At 38.3% G+C, this 25004-nt stretch overlaps 5 protein-coding genes across 8 annotated transcripts; 2 read left to right on the top strand and 3 right to left on the bottom strand.

The window, feature by feature from the left end:
- Positions 471-3053, bottom strand: LOC18603779 (protein TRIGALACTOSYLDIACYLGLYCEROL 4, chloroplastic). The gene is made up of 4 exons (XM_007035943.2): positions 2251-3053; positions 1752-2112; positions 1125-1456; positions 471-802 (listed from the first exon to the last, which is right to left on the bottom strand). Exons 1-4 carry the CDS (start codon positions 2737-2739, stop codon positions 605-607), a joined length of 1380 nt encoding a protein of 459 aa, XP_007036005.2. The 5' UTR covers positions 2740-3053; the 3' UTR covers positions 471-604.
- On the bottom strand, positions 3316-7492 carry LOC18603780 (G-protein coupled receptor 1). Its single transcript, XM_007035945.2, has 9 exons — positions 7310-7492; positions 6915-6946; positions 6630-6799; positions 6310-6404; positions 5898-5999; positions 5741-5797; positions 4997-5140; positions 4264-4334; positions 3316-3871 (listed from the first exon to the last, which is right to left on the bottom strand). Exons 1-9 carry the CDS (start codon positions 7472-7474, stop codon positions 3766-3768), a joined length of 942 nt encoding a protein of 313 aa, XP_007036007.1. The 5' UTR covers positions 7475-7492; the 3' UTR covers positions 3316-3765.
- On the bottom strand, positions 7900-13678 carry LOC18603781 (ABC transporter B family member 4). The gene is made up of 12 exons (XM_018119148.1): positions 13463-13678; positions 13112-13166; positions 12804-12979; positions 12475-12696; positions 12158-12396; positions 11529-12054; positions 10966-11239; positions 9801-10606; positions 9196-9462; positions 8821-9084; positions 8428-8721; positions 7900-8256 (listed from the first exon to the last, which is right to left on the bottom strand). The coding sequence occupies exons 1-12, from the start codon at positions 13676-13678 to the stop codon at positions 7900-7902; spliced, it is 3696 nt and encodes a 1231-aa protein (XP_017974637.1).
- Positions 15508-21562, top strand: LOC18603782 (cytosolic purine 5'-nucleotidase). 4 transcript variants are annotated; one of them, XR_001927585.1, is made up of 17 exons: positions 15514-16036; positions 16284-16381; positions 16753-16872; positions 17004-17093; positions 17239-17354; positions 17678-17777; positions 18291-18362; positions 18444-18491; positions 18567-18644; positions 18736-18855; positions 19181-19286; positions 19775-19938; positions 20220-20354; positions 20705-20795; positions 21044-21106; positions 21178-21256; positions 21350-21562. XR_001927585.1 is itself a non-coding variant. In XM_018119743.1 (17 exons), the coding sequence occupies exons 1-17, from the start codon at positions 15799-15801 to the stop codon at positions 21383-21385; spliced, it is 1794 nt and encodes a 597-aa protein (XP_017975232.1). In that variant the 5' UTR covers positions 15518-15798; the 3' UTR covers positions 21386-21560. The 4 variants fall into 4 exon arrangements, 3 of the variants coding, with proteins under 3 accessions (XP_017975234.1, XP_017975232.1, XP_017975233.1); XM_018119743.1 differs by having other exon boundaries at positions 15518-16036; positions 20665-20795; positions 21350-21560; XM_018119744.1 differs by lacking the exon at positions 16753-16872 and having other exon boundaries at positions 15518-16036; positions 20665-20795; positions 21350-21560.
- LOC18603783 (protein farnesyltransferase/geranylgeranyltransferase type-1 subunit alpha) lies at positions 21747-24349 on the top strand. The gene is made up of 5 exons (XM_007035950.2): positions 21747-22296; positions 22390-22499; positions 22961-23081; positions 23252-23347; positions 23543-24349. The coding sequence occupies exons 1-5, from the start codon at positions 21991-21993 to the stop codon at positions 23972-23974; spliced, it is 1065 nt and encodes a 354-aa protein (XP_007036012.2). The 5' UTR covers positions 21747-21990; the 3' UTR covers positions 23975-24349.

Here is a 25004-nt window from a genome sequence, read left to right on the forward strand (position 1 = left end):
GTTATTGTTTATGGCCCGTCAACTTAAACTTCATTCCATTTGAGTCCTGGTATAACTTGCCAACAGCTCAAAATATCTAAAGGGACTTCATCTGCATGTCCATAAATGTCAAACCACCCTGGTTTCTTTCTTTTGCTAAGTTCTGAGCCCCATTTTTCTCCATAAAAGAGTCACTTTCTTCACAAATTCCAAACAAGTTGTATCTAGAACAGCAACTTCAGTTTACATACTTTATGAATCAACTTGATTATTCCCTAATTGTGCCAGCTCTAATATCCAAACAAAAGAAACGCATAATTCAGTTCAACTGCTAAGAGCTGGTTACGATGAATTTTACAACAGACTGCATATAGATTTTTCTTAAGCAAATAGGTTGCAGCATGACTAGTTCAATGTACATTCTGAGTTGACTGCAAAAAGCACAATATGGCAAAGGAAGGTTTTCGGATCCAATTCGAGATTTTCTTTTTGTACTTGAATAGCTTTATTTCTTAAATAACCATCCAAAGGAACAGCATCTGAAATAGTGAGAAACATCCCTCAATGAATAAAGGAACTAGAAGATACAACATTGGAGTTTCTAAACATACAAGGGGGACAAGGTTTATGTCTCAAAAAAACGCAGCTCTACCATAAACTCTTGATGCTTTGGGGAATACCAAGCAACAGCCTTAGCCGAACCAAGGACCTGCAATGCATATTCAATGGCAAATACTGGTTCATCTGTATGTATGTGCCAACCTTTGTTCTTGAAATCAATTGCAAATCCAGAATCAACTCTAAAACTGAAAGGCCCAGCAATCTGTAAAATGTAAATGAAAGAATTTTACAGTATGTCCCAAATACAAAAATTGGTGACAGCTGCATAGTAAGAAGACAGAAAATGCCTAAGAACTTTGGTGGCAACATTCAAAATTCAATAATGGAAATCTCCAGTTCACATCAATAAACAGTTAAAGAAATTCATGGGAAAGCCGATGGCATTCAAAGCCAGTTGGAGCAGTAGATATAGTCTTATCACCAAAATAGTAGACATTTTTTGCTGAACAACTACATTGGCTTCAACTGCCACTCTTGTTAACATCCTAATTCAACATAGCCAAGGAATATTTCAAAAGATATACCTGCTGCTGAAGAGAAAGGGTGGTAGTGGGGCAGATCATTTTAACTGCCTCTAAACTAGGCTGGTGGGAATTCAAAATATCTTGAACTAATTGTGTGGCACCTGAAAGAAATTTTGAACCAGAAGGAAAATCAAGGCGAGCATGAAATCTTGTAAGATCAGAAAATAGCCGTTGGAATTTCCCATGCTGTGCTGTAAATGAGATAGATGCAAATATATCCCCTAGAAGGGTAGATTTTAGAGTTGGATTATGAAATGAGAAGTATTTAATTTCTTCAGTATCTTCACATGATGTGACTGAATTTTCCCCAAAAGCCGCAGTCAAAGCAATGCCTACACATTTAAAGCAAGGAACAATTTAGCATTTCCCAAGAATTGCAGTCATAAATATGGCATCATTCATGAATTGAACAAGAATTACAATGCTAAAAGTGGATTTCAAATGTATATTAGGAAAAATGCTATAACTTTGCAATCTAGATTGACAAAATGAATTAACTATTATTAACAACTAAAATGAAGCGATACCTATAGCAAATGGAAGAAATTCCTCTTTACTATCCATAAACATATAGGTTAGGTTATCAACTATTAAGGGAGTTAACCGGGTACTATTGTTATATCTTACCGATGATTCCTGATGCTGAAACATGGGGATCTGAAAGGAATATATCATAAGGTTGAACCATCTTCAGTTTTTGAGCTTTACTTCTCCAAATGTCAACATTCTTCTTGTAAGAAAAGGCACCTTTGACAGAAAAACCAGGCAGTAGAGAAGCAGGGACTTGAGCCATGTGATCATCACCTTCAAATTGCTTTGGTGACCCATGATTATGGTGCAAGCACAGATGATAACTTGGACCAGAATCAGAAGGAAGAGAAGCCCAATCAAGTGCCATGGAGAAGGGGATATCCCAGTAATTAGCATTGTTTTTGTCCAGAAAGAGAGCAGGCCAAACTACTTCCAGCATCAAATTATGATGCGGGAACTGCAAACGACCACATTAAAAAAAAAAAAAAAAAGAAGAGATTATAGTACGATGATAGAAGCAAAGTAAACATGTATTTAAGCAATAGGCATTACTAGCAGGAATAGTTAATCGGAGAAAAGGGAAATTAGCACTTGCCTTATGATGGAAAACTGCTTTCTTTCTGGGAGTGGTGGCGTGAGCATAATAGAAATCAGAGGAAAGAAGCAGAGTGTCATCAGGGGTTAATAAGAGCTCAGAAGAGAAGCCAAGAGCATACAAGGACTTGTCACGAAGAAGCCTCCCGATGGATTTGAGGTCAGCTCCACCACTTCCCCGTAAGGAAGACACAAACTTGCGCAGGTTGAACTGGGCAAGCAAAATAGAAAACCAATTGTCATTAAAAGGAATGGTGACGACTCGCTGAAGAGTGAGGCCAAGGTGATTGGAGAAGGAGGGAACAAAAGGGGCGGCCATGAAGCGTTGCATGAAGTCGATCTGCTTGGGCCTGGAAAGTCTGGTGCCCCTTGACACACCCAGCGGTAGAGCCTTTCCCGGGACTGCACGAGCGCTTCCTTCAAGGGTCCGGGGAGTGGAGGCGTCCAGTTCCCAAAAGTCCCCGTCCATTGCCCATCGGAGCTTCTTCATTCTCCCTTTTTCTTTTTTAAATTCTACAACGAACAACAACAATCCCTAACGGAACAGCTGATGGGACAGGAATTGAAGAACGAATCAATCTACTCAATCAGTAAGGTGAGAGTTTGTGACTTGTGACTCGACTCTTGAGCAGTTGAGATACAGAGAGAGATAGTAGCATATATACGTAATGCTTAGTTTTGGTTTCTTGGTTTTCTTCTTGGCCGAACAAAACTTGTAATTCCAGAATCAAGAGTAATAGGGTACGGTACACTGCTCGCTCTGCCGCTGGCCTGCCTCCGCTCAGTGCTCATTCATGTACTTAGTACTGTATTTTCGTTTCTTGTTTATTACCACGTTTTGTACATAACACTACTCGTATCTCTCTGACATCAATCAATCTTCAAAATAGTTTCCTCCTCATTGAATTGATGCATTGATGTCTAACAACGCAAGACAACAATCCATTTAGCCTTTGTTAACTAACCAGTACATTGTCCCCAGACAAAAATCTCAAAATTTGAGTGGCACTGGCACACAATTTTTACCAAATTCCTGCTGCACAATGGAAAGCTTCAACACATTTATCCTCCAAACAAATATAATCATTGAAACAATTTTACACTAGTATCTTATAAGGAAGGATACAAATCATATTAGTATATACAAAAACCACAACTCAACAGCACACAATTGCCAATCAATCAACTAATAGGGCAGCAGATGAACCACTAAAGACACTACTGCAGCTTTTCCTACAACTAAAAATCAATGGTGCATATCTTCCCATATTAGTGGACGGCTGGCTATTTGTGCCCGTGGAATTGCTGCATCCACTAGTTCAAAATTACAGATGCTGCCTCTCCAGAAATAGCCTATCTGCAACACATCAGTCGCGTGAAAGAAATGATTCAATAGCTTTCACTCTCTTCATTTCAAACTTCATTCTCCCCTACAATTTAATGAATGAATGTCTACAAAAATGGGACAGCTAGCAAAGCTCCTCAGGTTGTAGTATAGACAATGTCCAACTGGCTACTATTGCTGGTCCTGAATTTTCAGGGAGATCAGTTCACTCTGTTGTTGTTGGTTTCTATACCTTGAACTGTTAGGGAACCATCTCTGAAGCCTCTCTGGCCAAAACCTGGTAAAGGACCCAAAATAAAAGAAACTAAGACCAAAAATAGACAAAAACCATAGCTTTCTATCATATTTCCCAGCAGATATCCTCTGTTTTAGATCCCAGAAGAGTTGCCCATAATCATTTCATATTTAATGTTCACCTGCTATGTGATCTCATCGTACTGATCACAATTTATGCAAAAACCAAGAGAAAATAATCAACATAATTTCCAATACCACATTGCTACTTCAGCAGTGAAAAAGTACAGCAAAAGGCACAGAATTCCAAATGTGTGATTAAGTTCACATTAATGAGGGGTCAGAATAATATAACATATGGAAGGTCCTGATGGATCCTATCAATGAATGTATACTTTATGAAGAAATATAAGAAATTCCGAAATTGCCACTTACAGTTCAATTCTTTCATAAATTGCCCGCCTAACTGAAGCATTCAAACCATATGCTATCGAGTTGAAAAGGCCCTAAAATAAATAGACAACAGTTATAAAATAAGTTTCTCAAAGAAGGTTAATAATTAAGAACAGCACTTCATCACTTAAACCACACCAAATCAAATTGCACTTAAGAGAATCAAACAAGTCAACAAAAATATTTGGTTCCCATCCTTTAAGATGATCAATCTCTTGAAGATTTTTCCCACTTCCAAACAACCTACAATCATGCATCATGGGTGGGAGGATAACTGTTTCCTCCTCCCCCTTAAAAGATTTTCACTGTGGCTATATCAATTTTACATGATTGCTAAACCCATAAAATGATATATTTCATTTGTCCACCCTAAAATTTCAACAAAAAAGAGAGAAAGAAACAGAAAAGAAAGATTGATATAGCATATCATGATCTATTAATAATAAATTAGATAACAACCAAGGAGAATTTTTCACACATGGGATGACCTGAAAACCCTGGGATGTTTTCAATAGTGGAATCAAACCAATTTTTCTTAAACTGACCATTCTCAATCTTGCTACATGATATGTGGCAGAAAAAACTAGTTTTGCAAGCGAGACAAAATTCCCAAACTAACAAACAAAATGACAGATACACACATACACATTTACATATTCAAAATACGTAGACCACATGAAACAAAAGATAGCAGTTCAAGTTTATACGCAATTACCATAAGTGCAGCAGTCCCAACATCAAGAAATGAGAGCCAAAAGATCTTGTGGCCAGGCTCAATAAAATCGTGGATGCGATTAATTGTTCCAAATGCCCACGATCCTATCAGGATCAGTGGATAGTATCCCCACCGGTTTAAAGCCTATGGGAAAAGGAAATCAATGGCAAAAGGTTAAGAGGATAACTAGCTTCATTCAAATGCACTAGATTCCTATCCAAAGCTTAAATTAAATTAAAAATGATGAAAGGCAACAGAAGAAAGCAGCAGAAAAAGCTAATTCAAACAAATAACTACATTCCTAGGGCTTTGACAGGGAAATCTCCAAGACAGGAAAAAAGGCAGTAAAACAACCATAAAAGCAGGACGCAGCTTAGTCTGACTCTTTCAAACCACAGAGTAATCCTGACAAATAGAGCTTCACTTACATAGCAATCTAAAACAGATGGCAATGGGTAAGTATGTCATCAAGGATTCTCGTTTTCCCTTTAATAAGAAATTTCTTTCAAGTAGCAAAAGGAACCAAAAATCAAAAGGCATGACTTTTCTTTAGGAAATGGATGACTTAAATAATCAGTTTCATAGAAAGAAATGAGGGCTGGAAAATAATCAAGGTAGCAAACAGCATATATACATGAATAAGCAACAAAAATAGCAAAGCTTCATTTGAGCACACACTTATTTACTATTTGTAAATCTCATATCATTGAGGTGTACCATTTTCTCTGATGCAAGAAGAATTACCTTCATGTCTGTCCTTGCATCAAATTGATATGCACGATCTGACATGCCAACTGCCATCTGAAATTTCCAAAGACAACACAATGCATTGCCTCAAAAGTTGCACAAATGGATATCAGCTTAAACTTAAGAAGATAGATACAGATAATTGTGCACGTACACGGGTGGCATTGTTCAGCATGCGTATCACTTGAAAGTATGTAAAACCATTGTAAAGAATTGCACCCCATAGTGGGACGTAAAATGTTATAAAGTGAACTGCCTGCACAAATTTGCCAATCACATCAGAAAGTTCAACAATAATAAGATATTGTACTACATTGAGCAAAGGATAGGTATAGGTCAAAATTTTTTTGTTGAGTTCATAACTTCTATTCTCAATTAAAATGTATAATAGAATATACAATACATGATTGTCGTAGAAACTAAAAAACTACATTCAAGGTAAAAAACAGGGCATGGAAATATGAAAGCAATATGGACAGAAAGTGGTCGAAGGAAAAGTGAAAATCTAGTAACACAAACACTAAATCTAGGGGGCAATCTGCCAGACAATGCTACTTTTCACTTGCCTTTCCAGTGCGACCTGTTTGTGCCCAACACCATGCACCCAAATGAGAGTGGTCATTACCAATAGAACGTATGACAGTCATTACCAGCGAAGTTCCTGCAGGAAGTAATAGAAGTACCATATGAAAAGCTGGCTAAAAGAAGAAGAAAAGAAAATGGCAAGTGAGAAGCACCATTCTAGATAAGTTTGAAGCAGTCAACAGAGTAGAAGTAGAAACAGGAAAAAATGCACATTGCAAGAAGGGCCCTAAAGATAGTAGCGTTCTTGGTAAGATGATGAATGACAGATGTATAATTGTGAGAGAAACATATATGATCATACCCCAGACATACAAGTGAAAGATGGCCTCCAAATCTTCAACATCAGTTTTGTGTCTAACAACAGTTCGATGAAGAGTAAAAGCAATAGTTGTGGTCCAGAGGAAGGAAGCAACGCAGAAGAAATGTGTGGTGTAGCCCTGAGCATAACAAAAGAAACCTTTCGATGGGTCTCTGCATGGTGAACAGATTATAATTATTATATTCATTACTTGGTTTTTGTACATGGGAATTCCCCAATTTGTAGAAAAGATGCAAGGGAAACTGATTGGAGGCGAAGGGAGCATACCCGACCATGTTAAAGAAACTGCAAAGCATGTCCTGCAGCGACCAAAAGAGAGCAATGAAAAATGAAATGAAGAGAGAAATGGACAGTTGTAAAGAAACAGAAAATGTAGGACGGACTTAGGGTCCGCAAAAGCATCAGATCAGAGGTTCACAGAAAAACGTTGCCCAGTAAAGTAAAGTGAAACTGTAATAGTGTAGGTAAGAGAAACAAAGAAATTGGATCTGCAATCTGCATCTACATGATCATGATTGAATTGAACAAGACAAGTTTCCGAATATCCTAATTCTATATACCTTATAATGTTGAAACAAAACAGAACCCTAAACATGTACTAACTACTAGCGTAGTAGTAAAAATCTTTCTGGAAGAAATCAGAAAAAAGGAAGAAAGATTACGGAGAGGGAGAGGTAGAAGACGAGCTTGAAGGAGAACTTGCGAAGTTCCTTGAAGAGGGAGTAGCAAAGCACAATGAATCCAGATCCTAGGAACGATAGACTGGATGCTCCACTGTTCAGCGCCGTTAATATTCGTCGATCGTGAATGGAGAGCACCGTCGCCATTTTGTTGCAAAGGACAATAGACTGGAATGAGCAGGCAATGAGCCTTTAAATTAAAATAAAATGTAATTGTGATGAGATATGGCCCAGATGAGATGAGAACGCCTCTCTTTGGGCCTTTGGCCCAGGCCCGCTTCTTTTTTCCTCTATAATTTTAAATTTGTTTTGCCAAATAAAATAGTAAAGTAAGGTTGCTTTTGTTTTTGTCACGATTCATGAATAATCAATCAACGTATCGACATGACATGATGAGTTGGAGGTGGGAAACTGAGAATTAATGTACGTATATATGTATGCACGTATGTTATTGAAAATTCCCTTCTCAAGTTGCATTTAATTTGTTTGTAAATTGTTACTGGGAGATAGGACAGAAACATGTGCAAGTAACAGCAATATTGAGATTGAGATGGGAAGCAAGAAGAAGCTGATCAACGGGATGAAGCCCTTGTACACGGGGCTACTAAGGATGCATAAAAGCCGCCCTTGATGTTGATTAACCTTTCATGTCTTCCTTTCTCCACTATGCCTCCGTTTCTAACCACCCCAATCAAATCTGCACCCTTGATGCTAGATAACCGATGGCTCACCACCAGGGTTGTCCGCTTGACCATAACTCTATTCACTGCATCTTGAACTGCTCGCTCAGACTCGGCATCAAGAGCACTAGTGGCTTCATCCAGAAGTAATATCATGGGAGCTTTCACAATGGCACGTGCAATTGCCACCCGTTGCTTTTGCCCTCCAGACAAATGGATACCTCCTTCACCGACTCTAGTGTTGTATCCCTGCATTCGTTTTCCAATATTAGCTACCACGTCTCATCCCTTAATTAAGCATGCCTTGCAATGCTTCCAACAACACACTAGAAAGAGATCATATAGAGCATTAATATTGCAGGGAAAACTAGCTAGCGTCACTGACAATGGTCACAACAATTGAAAACAGTTAAATTCAACCTGTTGCAAGCTACTGATGAAGTTGTGGGCGTTTGCTAATTTCGCCGCAGCTATAAGTTCAGCTTCTGTTGCATTTCCTTCCTTCCCATATGCAATGTTTGCTCGGATACTGTCATTGAATAGGACAGGCTCCTGACTCACCAGACCCATCTGCTGTCTTAACCATTTTAACTGCAACCGTCGAATATTAATTCCATCCAACTTAATACGACCGGAATCAGGTTCATAAAATCTTTGCAACAATGATAAGACTGTTGATTTTCCACTTCCACTTTCTCCAACTAAAGCAACTGTCTGATTTACGTACGAGGCATGGATTGTGAGTTTCAAAATGCTCCAGCTTTATCTATAAAGAGTGAAGAATTAAAACAAAAGACAGCCATAAAAACTCACCATGCCAGAGCGAATAGTCAAACAAAAATCTCGGAGTACTTGAATTTCAGGCCTTGAGGGATACCCGAATTTGACATACTGAAACTCAATGTCTCCCTTAACGCGTTTCAATATTCTTCCGCAATTCTGACTTGGGTCTATTTTGGATTTCTGGTCTAGGATTTCGAAAACAGAAGCAGCAGAAATCTTGGCTTTACTGGCGTTAGCAGCAAGGGAATTTGACTGAGAAATCCCCATGGCTGATGCACTGAGAGCAAAAAAGACCTGCAGATATTGGTTAGGCACGTGGTTAGTAACTCACCACCTTTCCTTTGAAACAAATTAAAGGTATGTGTATTCAAAATTAACATTTCAAATGGTGTTAGAAAAACATACGCGAAAAACCTCATGGAATGTTGTCCTGCCATGGTGAACTAAATGGGCTCCAACGCAAAAACTGAGAGCATAGGCAAAATACAGAAAGAAGGATGATATTCCATAACCTATGCCGCTAATCAATCCATGCCGCATTCCAGCCTTGAGAGGGTATTGGCATTTCTGTTCATACTGTTGCACCACCTTCTTTTCAGCACAGAACGAAGCAACAGTCCTAATACTGCCAACTGCTTCATTGGCGACCTGGCTTGCTTCCTCATACATTTTCTGCAAACATTTAATAAGAAGTGTTTCTCTCAATAAAAATAGGTATGATAGTTTGATCTCTAGCCTATATATATGTCACAAATACTACGAATACCATCTGATTTTGGTATTCCCAAACGTGCAAGTAAAAGATATATTATACAAGGAACTGATAATCTATCCTGACAGATTCACACATACAAGCACATGCAACCGCGTCCTCCCACGGATTCAAGCAGTTATATTTCAATCCTTCTCTTTCAGTTTATAATATCTTCATCAAATTATTGAACATAAACCAACCACAAGTTTGTTAACTTGACAGGAAAAACAGACACAAGTTTGTTCTTCCCAGATACCTTTGCATTGGCACTGAACCCTTTCATGGATTTCAATTGAGCATATCCACTTATTCCTATAAGAGGTAGCAAACCCAGGATGAGAAGAGCCAGTTGCCAGTTTGCTTCAAAAGCAATGACCAGACCAGCGACCGCAGTGGCAGTACTCTGAGCAAGCAAAGCCAGTGCGTCCCCAACCACCCTTCTTACTGAAACTGCATCTGTCGATAGCCTTGTTCCAATTGCACCACTTGAGTGGTCAGCTTCATCAAACCAACCTATATCCATGTTTACGACTTTCTCAAAGCACATTGATCGTACCCGCTGTATCAACTTACAGCCGGCAACAGCGAAAAAGTAGGTGCTCAACGAGTTAGCCAACAAAGATGCAAAGCCAAGAACAACAAACATTAATGCCCAAAATATGGAATCCTTCTTGAGTTCTTCTGCTGGCTCATAAAACGTTTTGATAACACTAGAAAGCACAGAGCCAAAAATTGGCCATATTACTCCGTTGGCCACTGCCAGTATGGCTCCTAAGAACAATACAGGTATCTCCGGGCTGTTAAGATAAGCGAGGCGAGAAAGTGGCAGTGGGACTTCTCGAGGCTTTTCTGAGGCTTCTGAAGCAGGCACATTGGGTAATTTTGGCTGTGACTTTTTGGAATGACTAATTCCTGGGAATACACTAAGCGGAGCTGAAAACATGCGGGGACCAATATCTGAATCATGAAGTCTATTCTGGTTCATCTCTTTGCCAATATCTTGCAAACTTAGGAGCTGAGTGTACAGTCCTTTACGATCCTTGAGTAGCTCTTCGTGTGTACCTGATTTGGAAAGGAAAAACCATAATTATGTAATGCATATCTAAGCCCAAGGAAAAAAATATTAAAATTTTGAACCCAGGTGGTTGTATGCATGGGAGGACTTTGGGCAGAAAGCCAGAAACTAACAGCAAAACAACAGTAAAGGGATTTGTGATTAGATGGAACAGCACAACACAGCATTATATTATTCTGAAATTAATTTGTCCAAAAAAGAAAAATCCTTATTCTAAAACTAAACATCAGATTTACCTAGTGTTCTTTCATGTACTCTAGAGATAATACCGTGTTGTGTGAACCAACATGAAGAGAGTTCCGTGAATAGTCGAGAGTTAATGTAGCAAAATATCAGAAAATTGCACCTTTTTCAACAATCTTTCCCTGCTCAATAACTGCTATTAAATCCGCATTCCTTACAGTGCTCAAGCGATGGGCTACGATGAGAACAGTTCGGTTGATCATGGCTCTGTCTAGTGCCTCTTGAACACTCCTCTCAGATTCCGCATCAAGAGCGCTTGTGGCTTCGTCTAGAAGTAGAATTCTTGGGTCTTTTAGAATTGCTCTAGCTATGGCGATTCTTTGTTTTTGTCCCCCAGACAGCTGAATTCCATGCTCACCAACCATTGTGTCTAGTCCCTGAACCCATGAAAAGAAAGGGAAGGTAACAGCTAATGAAAAACTCTTAGAGAAAACAAAATCATAAAATAGTCCAAGATCCTGAAATTTTAATTAACAGGTTTATTTTGCAATCTCAAAATTATGACAAACTTTTATAGATAAGTTACGTGCTCTTGGGGCAAATTTAACTTTCAAACGTTAATGAGGTAAGAAGAAGATAAGTTGCGAAGCAGCTATAACAAAGGACTCATCAAATAAATAAAACCAAGTACTAGAAATCAAATTGGATGTCCCAAGAATTTAAAACCTCAGGCAATTTACAGATGAAGTTAGCTGCATTGGCAACTACAGCGGCTGCTGCTATATCTTCAGAAGTTGCGTCGTCTCTTCCGTAGGCAATATTGTCTCTAATGCTTGACGCAAACAACACAGGTTCCTGGCTAACAAGACCTATTTTCTGCCTGATCCATCTAACCTGGAACTCTTTCAGATTGAAACCATCTATAAGAACTTTACCAGCCTGTGGATCATAAAATCTTTCTATCAAACTGATCACTGTCGATTTTCCACATCCACTATATCCGACCAAAGCTGCAGTTCTACCACTAGGTATTGAAAGAGAGAAACCTTTCAGTATTAGTTCTTTTGGTCTTGCTGGATAACTGAAATAAACATCTCTTAGTTCGACTTCACCCAAAATATTATCCATTTTTCTTCCCTTTGTGTCATAAGCATCAATCTTGGGTTTCCTATTGATTGCCTCAAACATCTTAAAGGCTGCAGCTTGCCCAGCAGCAAATGCACTCAAGCATGGAGATGCCAGCCCTAGAGACCTGCAATAGTCCAAGTAAAATGTTAGAATTTTGAAGACCATTATATTAGTTATTGCCTGAAACCAATTCTTCTCCATATGAAAATCACTGTGTAGCAACTTACAAGGAGCTAATAACTACAGCAAATATTACGTTGATGACATCGCCTGCGGAGTATCCTTTCTCAAGTATCATTTTCCCTCCAAACCAAAATGCAAACCCATAGGTGCAGAATAAAATACACATCAATGTGCCAAATCCTAGGCCAGCAGCCAGGCTTTCTTGTACTCCTGATTTGTAAGCTTTGGACAAAGACTTGTTGTATCTGGCAATGGCTTGCTTCTCTCCTGTAAATGAGGCAACCTGTTAGGGCAATATTACACTTACATCCATATTCTAGTGCAGAATGAAAAGCCATATTGCTATGCTGATATTGCATACAGTTCTTATTGAGCCAATTGTCTCTTCGGCAACAGTCGCTGCAAGTGAATAGGCAGTTTGTTCACAGGATGCATGCTTGCCTACAAGCTTATGCAAGATAGCACCAGAGATGACTAGAGGTGGAATTGAAGATAACAGTACAAGCGTGAGCAGCCACCCCCTAATAAAAGCTACAACAAAGCCTCCAGAAAATGCAGCCATTTGCTGTATAAAGCTTCCAACCTGCAGTATATAAATTAAACAAACAATATAAGTTTCTCATTTCCATCTATAGAGGCAAACAACAATAATTGCAATAAATAGCAGTGATGACATATCATCAACATTGCCTTCTCTCCAATGGCATCTTGAATAAGAATGGTGTCTCCTGACAACCTCCCAATAACTTCTCCAGTGTTAATTGCATCATCAAAAAAGCCAATATCCTGCCTCAATATCGTTTTCAGGTATAAACTTCTTATTCTTGCTGCCTGCCGCTCTCCTGTGACCATCCAAGAAGCCACCTCTGGAAGACAACAATGCATCTTTCTAATTATTCTCCTTTGAACTTTAGCATATCAAAATTTCTTAACTATTTACACAATTATTTTTGTCAGAGAATCTCTTATCATCTTTGGAAGGAGGACAATACACTTACGGAAAAATGATGCAACAGCTGATGCCAAAGCTAAGTACACAAACTTCAGTGACACCTGAAGATAGAATTGATCGACATTATTTCTAATTAACAAAGTTTAACATTATTGATTATTAAATCAGTTTACAGTTCTGTAGAACACTAGGCACAGGAGTTTAACTTTTATTGATGCAAGAGTTAAGAAGGGCAATGTAGTTTCCACTGGCATATTTGAAACAACCAAGGATTCGAATACAAGGAATTTAATTGTTAATATATATCAAGGATGCATATCCTGTACAGAAAAATATGGTTTCATTTCCAGGTTGCATCAATACAGGTTAGTCAGAATTAGGAAATGTTCCTGAATACCTCTGTAACTTCATGTACTGCAGTTGTGGTGGTCAAACTTTTTCCAATAGAATCAATTAATTCACCGAAGAATATTGTCATAACTGGCATGCAAAACCCATTTCCAATAGCAGATATTGAGCCAAGAAACATTAATAGATAATCTAGGGAGTCAGCAAAGGAAAACAGCTTATAATATGTTATTATGCTCGTGCTTTGCTGTTTCTCCTTGGTCATATTTAAATTTTTGTGGGTTGCTGGTTCAGGCAGGAGTTTTTTGGATCTCTACCACTGCTGTATGAGCCCTAAAGTGGAAGCTTGTACTGTGCACTTATCTTCATCCAAACTGTTTTGGTTCAGCATGTTGCTAACTGTGATAGTTATTATCTTGTGTTCTCTTTCAGTGAATTTGAGAGCTTAAATTGCAGCTGCAAGAGTCAAAGAAGTAAGAACAAGCAAGGAAAGAAGAAAAAGTAATGCAAAATGAGAGAATGGGAGGTCTCATATTCAAACAAACAAAGCTGAAATAAGTAATTTGGAGAACAGTTAGAAGTACTGGCAGTAAAGGTCATTACAAACTTAAGCAGATTTGGTATGTTTTGAAACTCAACAATCATTTCTTTTGCTTCGGATACCCGAGATGCCAGAAGCAGAGAAGCAAGTCAAGTCAGATATAAGAAATTGCTTCAGTAGCATTGCTGAGAACGGGACACTGCCTCTCTAGAATTTCTAGCAAGTACTAGGTTGTGGTTAGTACGAAAGCATACAGAGTGCCAAAAACATACACATCGTAAATGAAATGAAGGAAGAATGGCATGATCAGAACGTGGAAGGAAAAGCTACTAAGCGGAAAAGAATTTGCTCACAATAAACCTTAGCAACCTTGAAAGGATATGTGTGGCAGGAAACGGGGAAATCAATGAAGAACCACGAAACCAGGCTTTGAAATGCCATAAAAGACGGAGAATATTAAGAGAGGGAAGCAAATAAAGTACTCATAAATAACTTGTATAAACAGGAAAATACAGATGTAACGTTAATCGCTAAGCAATTTAGTGTAAGAGGTGTGTACCTCTTAATTATAAAGTATAGAACTGCTAATCCGCTACACTCTACAACCAAAATACATAATTCTATTAAGCTATAGCTGTTAAAACAGAATTATTAAATATAAAATATTTAACAGCTAAAGCTCAATAGAAATATGTATTTTGGTTTATTATATATATACATACACACACAAATGTTAAAATCATTGACATATCGAAAATTCTCTTTTTTAAAATATAAAGTCGATAAGACAAGATGACAAGTCCAATGTCCTTCTTGTTGTAAGTGGTTCTTCCGAAGCAAAATCTAGAAAGTGTTCCAAATTTGTTGGTTGCTACGATCATTTTTATCCTTGGTTAACTTTGTTTCATATACGATTAGTATGCATTAGTGTTTGACTTTTTGTACATGTGATATTTACTCGTAGTACTTGGTATGGAATAGGAACTGTTTCGATTGAGTCAGCTTTCTTGACTGAAGCCAGCAGTGGTCATGGATCTTGTGGAGGTCTGATTGAACCTAGTGGAGTGAAGCTTTCTATTTATTCATGGATATGATAGCTGCTTGCTGGGTTGAAACTCGAAGTTGTGTCTGAACTTGGTAGATACTTCCACTCAAAGTGTAACAGTCCTATTTATAGCATTTTTTACTTTATTTGTATGCAAGAAAAAATTCATCCTACAGAGCATAGACCAAAAAGAATAAAAAAATTGTAAGAAAATTAGAGTAAAAAAGTTGGTAAAATTCTCAAAAGCAAGAATTGTTGGTAGGAAACGTGAAAGCGACCATTTTCTTTTCTTTTATCCGTGTATAAGAAGTGCAAGTGAGCAGTGACCGTGGTGAGTTGGCGGAAGGCAAAGGCAGTGTTATAGTTAGCACAAGCCCACAAATGTTCCTATTCTCAATTCAGCATATGGGGTTATGGCTCAGTCTCACGGCTTACGTTCTTCTTGCTAGTCGTAGTACTGTTGTACTAGTACTATTTGTTTTCTTTTCATAAGTTGAATAAGTAAAACTTATCTAAATGATGATTAGAAAAAGAACAAACATGCCTAAGTAAAGCTTTGATATTGATTGTCTATAGCTGTAGGAAAGGATTTTATGGACAGAAAAGGCTGGCTTGACCAAAAGATTGTCCGCTGTCAGCTCTGGAGCAGGAGAAGAACCAAGCAAGCGAGAAAGCATTTTCCTTTTTAAATTTTAGTACCACAATTTAAGAAGTCGGTCCTTTGGCCTTTCAGTTTTGAGTCTAAGAGGGAGAGGTTTTTTTGGTTCATCTATCTTGGCCAAATTTGCAGTGGCTTGCAATGGCTACGACCAACCTCCAATATCTCCAAAACCTATTCCCAAGACCCACCATTTCTCCTACATGTTTAGTGATCGGAGCTCCCAGAATGGTGTTCAAGTGTGGGTGCAGCAGCAGCGGTAGCAGTGGACAGGAGGATGTTTTCTCCCTCACTTCTTCCAGCAAATATGATGTCGACTATCTGGGACAGAGCACCAAAGGCGATTTAAACGTCAATTTGGAGCATCTCGAGGCTTTCGGTATCTTCTCTCTCATTTTACGATTCCCCACTTAATTCTTGGTAATGAATTTTTTTTTCAGGGCATCTGTCCTTGAGTTCCTCCATCATGTATTCCATTCTACGACTGAGCATGAACATTGAATGGCCTGTTCACGGCACTTTTCCAGAATCCTTTTTTCTCTCTACTTTAAACAGTGGTGATAATTATACCGTATTTTGCTGGCTTTTGCTTTATACAAACTTATGTTCATGGCATTCCAATGTAGGGCTTGACGGCCAGGCCACTTTAGAAGGTCCAATTGAACAAGTAGCTAGGATGGAGACTGAGGAGGCTGAGGGATTACTCAGAGACTTGGGTATCCCGGTGCTGCAAATCCATCCCTTTTTTATTTTTATTTTTTTGGTTCTTTCACATTTTATAAACTCTTGGTTTCTTGTGCCTTATATTATCCCGTATTCTTACATGTTTATCTACTCAAGCACTTTGTTGTTGCCCGTTGGTGGTAAGAAATTCTGTAGTTTCTGGTGTGCTTACTTCCACTTACCGCATGTGACACCTTATGGTACTTAATTTCATTACTTAAGCAGACAGCTGAAAGGAGTTAGTTGTTTGTATTTATTTTCGAAGGTGGATCCATTTCTTCTTCTCAGTTGCGACAGAATCAGTTGAATTGATTGTTTAAGCCAAATTATGCTGTTTTTGTCAATCTCACAAGTCTCATTTTCAATCTGCAGAGTCCTTCAGCAGTGAGACTTTCTCCTCGTGGTATATTTTGTAGTCGGACTCTAAATCTTAGGTCAATAAGTGCCATAGGATACGACATGGACTACACTTTGATACAATATAATGTGATGGTGAATATCTGTTGCTATTCTGTATGAATGGAAATCACTGTGATATAGATACTGCTTTTATCAGCATAATTGGATTCATCTCTCTTTGTGAACAATTTAGATTTGTATGACATGGAGTGATTCCTTTGCAGGCTTGGGAAGGGCGGGCCTATGATTACTGCATGGACAATTTAAAGAATATGGGTTTTCCAGTTGAGGGACTTGCCTTCGACCCTGATTTGGTAATGTCTTCATTTCTGAGAACACTCATGACTTCTTATTTAATTGCTTTTGCGCATTTTATTGAATTTCTCTCTCTCTCTCTCTCTCTCTCTCATACAAATTTCATGGCCCAAAACATGCTTTTTCTGTCCTGGTTTTCGGCAGGTAATTAGAGGTCTTGTCATAGATAAAGAGAAAGGCAATCTGGTTAAGGCTGATCGGTTTGGCTATGTAAAAAGGGCCATGCATGGCACAAAAATGCTATCTACTCGAGCTGTTAGGTATCGATTGAGCCTTGCAACTTTAGCTATTGTTAACTATAATGCAGCATTTTGTTGTGAATGTGTGGCTACAGACTCTAGTGTACAAACCATCTTGTAGTGGACACATTATGTAGACCAATTGTAGTAGATCAATTTGCCTTGGATATCACTGCTGTTCCTTCATATATTAACTTGTATGTGCATTACATTTTCTGTTTTGATGGATGGCTCTCTGGCAATCTATTTCATTTCTTTATCATCTCTTTCTTGGCATTTCATATTTTGTTGCATCATTTGCGGCATATCTTCAATTGTGGTGCTTAACTTTCTATGCATGGAAGTGAGATGTATGGGAGGGAACTGGTGGACCTGCGGAAGGAGAGTCGATGGGAGTTCCTTAATACACTGTTTTCTGTTTCAGAAGCTGTTGCATACATGCAGGTAGTCTCTTGCTATTTAAAACTACAAAAGAAACAACTCACTATTTTTCCCTAGAAATGTAAAAATTATTTTAGGCCACTTGCACTTCATTGTGAAATTCTAACAACTGAGTTCCTTCCCGTTTCTTCTTGAATATAATTAGCATTTATGACATAACTGTGCAATTTTATCACTTTCCTCATGTTCCTGGTGTAGTCAACAATTTTCCTTGTTATGTGTCTACATTGGCACTTGTGTCGTGGTTGTAAGACCTCAAAATCCGCATTTGTTTCCTGCTATCATCCTGTGATGCAAAAACCTTTAAACGCCAAATCACCTTATCTTTGTTCTGCCTTGATTTTTTGCCAACAATTTGCTACATTAGATTGTTATGGTGTTAATATTTTCAGCCTCTCATACTCTTCTTATTTAAAGTCGTAGTATTCTGATTCTTTGTTTAGATTACTTATTTGTTTTACCTTTTCTGTCAACACCATTTTAACCTATGTTAATATCATATGGCTTTATGTCCAGATGGTGGACAGATTGGATGAAGGAGCAATTCCAGTAGATCTTGGTCCACTGGACTGCAAAGGACTTTACAAGGTAAATTATTGCAGTATATTTAGTATTCAATCAGCTCTAAGATGAATATGTGCTTATTTATAACTCTCTGCTTGGTTTAAGGCTGTTGGAAAGGCTCTATTCAGGGCACATGTAGAAGGCCAACTTAAGGTAAATATAACTAGGAAAGTTTGACTGTTCAGTGTTGTGATCCACAAGTGCATACTGATAGGTCGCATTATACAGAGTGAGATAATGTCCAAACCTGAGCTTTTTGTGGAGCCTGATCCAGAGCTACCTTTAGCACTTTTGGATCAAAAGGAGGTATCTCTTTTACAGTTTTACCTTCTCATCCTGGTATGACATGTAAAACTATTATGTTCTTTATTATTTACTTGGACGTTACATGCATCAGGCTGGTAAAAGGTTGCTGCTTATTACAAACTCAGATTACCATTATACAGACAAAATGATGCGGCATTCTTTTAATAAATTTCTGCCCAATGACATGGGTTGGCGAGATCTTTTTGACATGGTAAGTATAATTTGTGCTGCATGCTTACCTTATGATTATTGTTTTTAGCAGGATACTTATTTGTAAATTTCTTTCTTCAAGTCAAATTATAGAAACTGATGACCTGGCAACCTGGAAATTGTGAACTGTTGCTTCTCTTTGTATACCAGAAAAGAAGAGCTTCATCACATTCTCATCTGTCTTCTCTTCGCACAACTTCTTGCAATTGGTTTTCTCATAAATGATGAAATACCTTCAATGGATGGAAATATGAATGTTAGATATGATAGCAATACAGGTATAACCTATTGATGTGTTTGTTTCTTGCTGGTCTAAATTTGTATAGGTGATCGTCTCAGCAAGGAAGCCAGAGTTCTTTCAAATGTCACACCCATTATATGAGGTAGTGACGGGTGAGGGTTTAATGCGTCCATGCTTCAAGGCTCAAACAGGTGATCTGTGCTTGAAGCCTATGTTTCTTTGTGGTGGAACATGCCTATAGACGAAACTATGAGATTGAGAGAGATAAACCATTCACTAAGCTATTTTGATCCTGTTTCTTGGTTATCGTTGATGACGGCATATAGGAAAATTTTGGGGTTGAGAGAGAGAAAACCATTGAGTGAATATATGCTTGGGTATTTGAAAGCTTGTAATGGTAATAATCTGCAGCATTTCCCATAGCAAAACCTTTTAAATAGATACTTCTTCAAATTGGTCTAACTATCCTCTCAACCAATATTTGAGGATGCTGAGAATTTACACACCATGATATGAACTTTTTGGCTTTTGATGGTAGTGCTTTTCCAGCACCCTCTGACCAAAGATTTAATCTTAGAATATTTTTTTCTGTCTGTCATGCAGTGTGCCTGAAAGAAGAAATAACAATGCTGCTCATATGATTTGGCATTCTGATTTATCATCTTCTATTCTTCTGCAGGAGGTTTGTACTCTGGGGGAAGTGCTCAGATGGTTGAAAATTCCCTAAATATCCATGGTGATGAGATTCTCTATGTTGGTGATCATATTTATACTGATGTAAGTCAATCCAAAGTGCATTTACGATGGCGAACAGCATTGATTTGTCGAGAATTGGAGGAAGAGGTATGAATATGTTATTTCTATTGTGCTTACATGGAAGCAGAATTTTATGTGTTTTAAAAGTTCAGTTGTTTTATCTTGTTCCAATAATTTATTGTAATGATTTGCCTGAGTAGTCTATTGAGGATGATATAATCAGAACTATAGAGCAAAGCAAAAGGGGCATCATTGAGCTTGAAGTAATCTTAATTAATCACTGTTGGTTCTGAAAATAATGTTCATTTTTGAACAATTAATTTGGACCATGGAGAGTGCTGAAAAGGGTCTCTATTCGTGCACTACAGTATAATGCTTTAATTCATAGTCGGGGTCATCGAGCAACTCTGGTAGAGCTTATAAATCAAAAGGAGATTGTAGGAGATCTCTTCAACCAACTACGTCTGGCTCTGCAACGGAGAACCAAAGAACGTCCAGCACAGGTGATTGATCCTATTGTATATTCATTGGACGTTAGATTCCTGTTTCTTCTTCATGCTGCAGTATGGTCCCTATTACATGTAATTTCCATTGTGAAACATTTGATGTAAGATACCTTTTTACTCTTCATACTGCAGTCTCATCTCTATGAAATGATGTTATATCTTTGCATATCATACTTTATACCTGTTTTCTTTCATTAATAACCTTCCTAAGGGGCAGTAACATCCGCACTCTCTCTAGCTTCTTGCAATATAAATTTCATGTATTTATTTAGAATTCATGCTCAAATTTGGCTTATGCTAATCTTAGACACTTGCTGCAACTAACATGGATGACCAAGAACTGACAGAGAGCATGCAGAAGCTTCTTATTGTAATGCAAAGACTAGATGAGAAGATTGCTCCAATGTTAGACGCAGACGGAGAGTTGTTTAATAAAAGGTAAAATAAGGAGAGAGAAAGTTACATCTTTTGAGATTATTTCAATCAGCTAGAAAAGGCTTCTCCTTTATTTTGAATATTTTGAAAATCTGAACGCTCACTTGTGTGGAGTCAACTCGTTAAAAAGAGTGGGTTTAGTTGATCATCTGTGTTTCTTCATGGGGGGTGTGCATCCATGCATGCATATTTGTGTAGGATTGGAAACCTTAGAGCAAGGAGTTGAGATGGTCTAAAATCTTTTGCTTTAGGTGGGGCTTTCTTTCGCGTGCGGGTCTGTGGGACAAAAGCCACTTGATGCGACAAATAGAGAAGTATGTGCTTATGCCTCAAAATCCTGTCTTGATGTCTGATGTAGAGTTATATTAATGAATTGTAATTTCAGGTATGCTGATATATATACATCTAGGGTGTCCAATTTTCTAAATTATACGCCCTTCATGTATTTCCGGTCCCAGGAGCAGGTAATGAGAGTGTTGAATGAATTGAATTGGTAAATATAGATAGATATGAGATGTGCAGAAGTGAAATTGAGGCGTTGCTTTGTGTGTTTGCAGACACTTGCTCACGATTCATATTCACATCACTGTTGACAGCAGAACAAGGTGTGAAAATTGGAGACCGGCGATATGATGATAAAATTGTTTTGGAAGATAAATTGAGTGTATCTTATAATAAATAATTATGTTTATGTGATTGTAGTGAACAGTAAACAGTGAGTAGAAGAGTTGTGGTTTCTATGTTAATGAGTAAACTGTTGTGTTTTTAGCTGTGCCTGAGCATGGAACCGACTTGGTACAGGGAATGCGGAATAAACACCACTCAAGTTCGCTTCACGGATTCTGGGTGGAAGTGCTTCTACTCCATTGCTTGTGTCTGTTGCTCTTGTCTTAATAGTACTGGATTGGAGTCTGGAGACATGAATGAAAGAAAGGAAAGCTTAAGCTTAGTACCACCGCTAGAAAAGAAATCTTAGTTGAGTTTCCAATAAAAATAATTAAAAGCAATATTTGGATTTGGGCAGCAAAGTCCAAATCTGTGATTATCAACAAAAGGGAGCCCCGAATTCCGAATAAAGAAAAGGCTCCCACAACTGCTTTGATATCCGTATTCCGAAATACACCCTAAACCCACTTTGGTGTAGCCCCATCAAACATGGGTTGGAATTTGGACGTGCGTGGCTGCTATTTACTGGCCCATGGCCAATGGGCATCCATCCTTCCTTGCCCTCTTGTTCCCCCCTCCAGCTCTAGGCAGCTACCGTACACTGAAGATGGAATCAGATGAACCCGACGGACACTCACTGAGCAGGAGGGCCGAGTGGTGTGATGTGACCCCTCTCCCCCAAGATGATGGTCCCAACCCAGTAGTCCCCATAGCCTACAAGGAAGAATTCCGCGAAACCATGGACTACTTCCGAGCCATCTACCAAGCTGATGAACGCTCCCCTCGTGCCTTCCGTCTCACTCGCCAAGCCATCGTCGCCAATCCTGGCAATTACACCGTAAGATATTACTATGTGATATCTGTCTTGTTTCTTGTTTTTAACTCCTCCTCTATTAAACTACTTTGTATATCTTTTTGTTTGTGGGTGAAGGTGTGGCACTTTAGGCGACTCCTACTCCAAACCCTTAATGTCGATTTGTACGAGGAACTGGATTTCCTTCAACAGATTGCCAATTCTAACTCTAAGAACTATCAATTGTGGTAACGATGCATTCTCCTCTCGTTTTGTGCGAATCTTTTATCAGACTTGTGACAGCAGTAATGGGATCATGACTTCAAAATCTTTTAAGTGAAAAACTATGGCTTGATTTAAATTATGAATTTTCAAATGAACTCTACAACATTTTTAGGATTTTATTTTTTCCAAGCATGCTCTTAATGTTTGCAATGGTGTGCTCCGACTTCCACCATTCATAGCTTTGCAAACATGCATGTTATGTGCTAATGGTATAATCAATTTACTATGGAAATAGTCATTGAATCTTGGTCAATGCAAGTTGTGTCTATCATTCCTTAGCAATATGATTGTTGTCTATACCTATTGCAAGACCATGAACTTTCAAGTCTTTAGTCAACTTTTTGGTTGATTTCAAGTGCTACAATCTTTTCGTTTTCTTTCTCATACCCCATTTAACTGTAAGAATTACTATGAAATTCTTTAGGCATCACCGTCGGTGGGTTGTTGAGAGATTGGGAATTGATGCTAGAGCCAAGGAACTTCAACTCACTAAGAAGATACTATCACTTGATGCCAAAAATTATCATGCCTGGTCACATAGGCAGGTTGGTTAACCCTCTATTGTAGATTATAATTAAAAGAACCCTTTGAGACCTTTTTTATTCCTTGATTTTTTTTTTGGTTGAGTAGTGGCTAAACTTTGTAGCATTTATTAATGGTTTATGTGAGAATTGAAGTTACAAAGTAGGGTTTTTTTTTCCCTCTCTAAATGCAGTGGGTGCTTCAGGCACTAGGAGGATGGGAAGATGAACTTGATTATTGTCAGCAGCTCCTTGAAGAAGATATTTTTAATAATTCTGCTTGGAATCAGGTATGGATGAAATGTTCTGCTATTGCTCTATGGATCCTAACCATATAATGATGCTGACAATGCCAGACCATCTGCCGTGGTTCTTGTGAATGCCTATCACTGCTTTCTTCGCACTGTAATCATTATTTGTCTCTTTTCTTTCATATTTAATAATGTCAATTTACATTTATTCATTCATTTACTTATTTGAAACAGAGATATTTTGTTATAACTAGATCTCCTTTCTTGGGAGGCCTCAAAGCCATGAGAGAGTCTGAAGTGAGATACACTGTGGAAGCCATTCTGGCCAAGCCAGAGAATGAGAGCCCATGGAGATACCTCCGGGGTCTTTACAAGGACAACATTGAGGTTTGGGTTAATGATCCACAGATCTCCTTAGTGTGTTTGAAGGTAATGAATGCCAAAAGCAACTATGTATTTGCTTTGAGTATGCTTCTGGATCTTCTATGTCATGGTTTTCAACCAAGTGAAGAGTTCAGAGATGCTGTAGATGCTCTGTGGACTTCAGACAATCACCCACTAGATTCTGACCTGGCAAAAGCAGTTTGTTGCATCTTGGAGCACGTGGATTCTTTGAGAGCAAGCTATTGGAGGTGGCGCAAATGCAAGCTTCCTCTGGCAGCTTGATGATGAACGAAAATTGGATGAACAGTATTTGAACCATCTCTGTTAATTGTGGAAATGCTTTCTGTGTGTGTTGTTCGGTTTAGTCTATGGTTCCATGCATGCAAACTACAGATATTGCGATTTCATGTACCCTGTTTCCTCAGATGTGCATTTGTCAAGCATGTAAAACTTGAATGAATCTGACATAGCATTTTAGTTAGAGGTAATCTTTTCAAGGCATGTTATGATTACTTAAAAGGCACCTCTAGCTTAACTGCAGTGGTTCAAACCCTCCCGCTCAAACATTGTGCCAACAGGATAGAAGCACCAGAGTTGGCGGCTTTTGCTCATTTATTTGTTATTTCTTCCATCTCTGATGAAAGATGAATTTGATCATACATGTTTACACTTTCAATTACTTAACATGAAGAGAGATGAACTGTTTGTTGGTCATATTTTCCAGTTACAATTTCTTGAGAAGTATGGGCTTTTCAAGTTTCACCAGATAACAGACGTCGGGTTGATTAGATTAATGTGTTGTGAATGCCGTTTCAGTCAATATATAATCATCTATTTTGAGATGAGTATCGGATTCTGATAAGTTGTGTTTCACTGAATGTATTTGATTTGGCTTGGGCATTATTCCTCCTCGTTGTGCAACATAGGATGAGTTCGTTTGTCATTTCAGTCCTAACAATTTGTAAATTTGGACCCTGTCTTAATGTTGATGAGCGTTGGTGCTTCAACGTCTGAAAGAACCCTTTCAGCAATTTATTTATGCAAGTGTAAAATACAGGAAGATTGATGTGCCCATTTCTCCTCATAGCCAGCCGAGTATTGCCTACTTTCCTGTATGGCAAGCCTGTACGAAATCTATGTTCAATATGTCTAAATCTTTTTAATTAATTCCCAGCTGTGCTTTTTACTCCATGGATGATTATGGTATGGCCGGCTGGCTGGCTGGTGTCATAAACCACTTTTAGGATCCCACCGTAAGATTATGCATGCGTCGTCTGTTGTTAGAGGGAGAAGGAGAGGGAGTATATTTTAC

Source organism: Theobroma cacao, chromosome 4 (genome assembly GCF_000208745.1).
Source record: "Theobroma cacao cultivar B97-61/B2 chromosome 4, Criollo_cocoa_genome_V2, whole genome shotgun sequence".
NCBI classification, from domain to species: Eukaryota; Viridiplantae; Streptophyta; class Magnoliopsida; order Malvales; family Malvaceae; genus Theobroma; species Theobroma cacao.